Raw genomic sequence first — 2,850 nt, 5'->3', positions numbered from 1 at the left:
GACACTTTTACACGATTAAGGAATCACTGACCGCGAAAAGCTACATTTGAAAGCCCATGTGGGGAAGAGAGCGTTTCGGTTCATAATGCCTTGTGAGGGGGATGTACCTTTGAACCCATGGGGACTGGGTGCTGTACCTGTAGTAGTCCTCCTTGCAGTAAATACTGCCGTCCTTGGCAAAGCAGGTGAGTTCTGACTCCAAAGCCAGTTTACATTCACAGCACTTAAGACACCTGAGGTGCCATTGTTTGTCAACAGCCAGCAGGTAATATCTGTCTGAGATCTTCCCTCCACAACCAGCACACAAAGCAGGCTTCTCGGGGCTCATTGGGGGCATGTTCTGCAAAAACAACCACACCACACGGGGATGAGACAGGGTGAGAAAGGCAGGCAGGCACTCCGGGCTGGGACGGGGTCCTGAGCAGGGCCCGGGGCTTCTACAAAGAAATTGCTCTCTGGGACCAAACTCTGCTCCCGGCGGGAAGTTCCAGGGGGAACCGCGACCATCCTGGCTAGGAAAGTATATACCGCGATTTAGCTTTCGTGTTTATCCCATTAAACCTCTTCTAACGATCTAATGTCATTTCAGTATGGGAAGGCAACTGATTAGGCCTCAGTCAGAAAAGCAGAGCCGTTCTTTTCTGAGGTCCCGAAGTTAAAGTCTGTAGCTTCTCCATTGCTTTGGCGTTTTAATCTTAGAGGGCTGCACAAGAACGGCATCTTAAAGTAGGAAAATACCGGTTTGCTGCACCAAAAGTTTATGGCAGAGGGTGCAGGCTCGCACCGATTTTCCGGTACATTTTCAGCCGTGCTTAAACCAGCCAAAACCGCGTTTCTAAAGAAAACCAGGCCATTTAAAACAGAAGTAAGAGAAAGGAGACAGGTGGACGGTGTAAAGAACACTGAGGACGAACCCTCACCACGCTGGCCAGGGACGTGGAGAGAAAGGTGGCACAGGCTGCTTTCAGCTAAAACTAGCATGTTTCCATCAGCAAACTTCTGCAAGTTCCCGTTAATCTGCTCCCCACGAGGAGTGTCGCTCGGGACAAAGGGAGACGGGGGACGGCAGAGACAAAAGCTCTGCCGTGAAACTTGGGGCAGAGTTTGCTCATAAAGTAACAGGGGAAAAAAAAATCCCGAAATCTTGTTCTAAAGTCGCAACTGGTTTAAAGTGGCAACTCCGCATTCACTTTCCAGTCTGAATTTGTGTTCCTCGCCCCCTTTTTTTTGCAGCAATTGAAAAGGCGAATTGAATTTACATTGCAAATCCTCATATAACAAAGCGGGAGTTTATTTAAGAGAAGGGGGGAAGGAAGGAGCCTATGGCTCAAAACCTTAAAGCAGTTTTCCAGGCCGTTACTTTGTGTGCAGAGCCTTGTGCGCGATCGGCGGAAGCCCTACAAGTTGGAGAAAGGGAGACCTCGCTTTGCACAAAACACAGCGTGACTCTCGGTTTCTCCGCCACCCGCCAGTACGTTTGTGAAGACTTTGGTCCTTTGACTAAGAGAAGAGGAGATGTTACTGCTAAGCAAAGTAGTCGGCGGGCATAACATTCAAAGAGAGAGGTGCCTCTTTGTATCAATCCCAGACTTCAGACCAAAAATGGTTACGAAAAGTAAGCGGTCGCGGTTTGCGGTTTAATTTAGGAGGTGCTAGGAGTGCAAAAAAAGGTAAAGTACACCTCAGAAACTCCAGCTGCAGCCCCGCTCGGACGGGGCAGGGCAGCCGCAGCCAGCCAAGCAGGGGCAAAAGGCTGGAAGGGCTGAGAAACCGCCCCTCTTACAGTGTGAAATATTTTCTCCCGTTCCTCCAGAGAGCACAGGCAACAACAATGAGTAGACAAATGTACAAGTGAGCCTGGCCAGCACAGCACCCAGCACTACGGGTGGGTTTACAGGGAGCCTCTCGAGGGTCTCTACAAGCAAGGGGTGGCAGGGAAGGGGCAGGGGGAAGTGGTGTCTTTCTCTTCCCCAAAGCCAGGGTCTGTCCCGCTGCGGGTCCGTGCTTGCAGGGATTCGCTTTCAAAGAGTGCCAGCTCCTTTCTTACCGTTTCTCGGCCGTTCATCTGTCCCCCTTTGGCCAGGCGCGACTCGGTCTTGGATCGCCTCTCCATCTCCTCCATGATTCCTTGGATATGGCCTCCGGAGATCCCGTGGAAAAGCATGGCTGGGGGACGGAAAGGACAAGTATTTTCTTCTGCTCTGCACCCCACTATTTCCATATACAGACCCCAGAGTCTTTAGATCATCCAAAATGTTTACAGCGAGGCGCACAGCGCAGGGAGGGAAGTTGCAATAGAAGCTTCTCTTTGCACAAGCACCGAGGGCTTCCTGAAGATGTGCAGAAAACAAACAAGGGGGAGAAAAAGTAATAATAATTAATTTTAAAAAATAAAATAATAAAAGCTAGCTAAAGGATCTGTTACTGTTCTGGAGAGCTGGGGCTCCTGACTGGAGAGACTTAGACCTGGGGCAGTAAAATCGGTCGGGAAAGGATATAGTTTTGAATACAAAGAAAGCAAAAAGAAGTGCTATTTTCAGCAGTCCCTGGTTGCTTTAAAGTTCCCAGTGCCTGTAGGTTGGATTTGGGACTGCTGCTTTCCGGAGCTCTGTCCAATTTGTTAAGAGACTAAAGCCAGCCCATTTTTGATAATTTAGTAGGAGGAGTTCTCTCCCTTGAGCCGCCACCGATTTTTATTCAGACAACAAAGACCTGTCATACTCCTCTCAACCCCTAGTGATGGGCAAGCAGTGACAAACATTACATCGGGGCTGTGGGTGGGGTGGGGTTTATTACCTCCCCCAAACACGGAGTCCCAGGAGTTGGCGGCGCCGGCGCCTGGCGAGGGGC

The 2,850-nt window shown here is 50.1% G+C and overlaps 1 protein-coding gene across 1 annotated transcript; it reads right to left on the bottom strand.

Moving 5' to 3' along the window:
* Positions 1 to 107: 107 nt before the first annotated feature.
* LOC104522215 (LIM/homeobox protein Lhx9-like) lies at positions 108 to 2,607 on the bottom strand (the record flags this gene model as incomplete). The annotated part of the gene is made up of 2 exons (XM_010164446.2): positions 2,048 to 2,607; positions 108 to 340 (listed from the first exon to the last, which is right to left on the bottom strand). Coding segments are annotated over exons 1-2 (407 nt in total), but the record flags the coding sequence as incomplete, so codon positions are not given.
* Between the last annotated feature and the right edge of the window lie 243 nt (positions 2,608 to 2,850).

This window comes from Antrostomus carolinensis, unplaced genomic scaffold (assembly GCF_000700745.2).
Source record: "Antrostomus carolinensis isolate BGI_N321 unplaced genomic scaffold, ASM70074v2 scaffold9243, whole genome shotgun sequence".
In the NCBI taxonomy this organism is placed as follows: domain Eukaryota; kingdom Metazoa; phylum Chordata; class Aves; order Caprimulgiformes; family Caprimulgidae; genus Antrostomus; species Antrostomus carolinensis.
The sequence above is the reverse complement of the archived record's forward strand: the minus strand, read 5'-3'. Positions and strand labels throughout refer to the sequence as shown.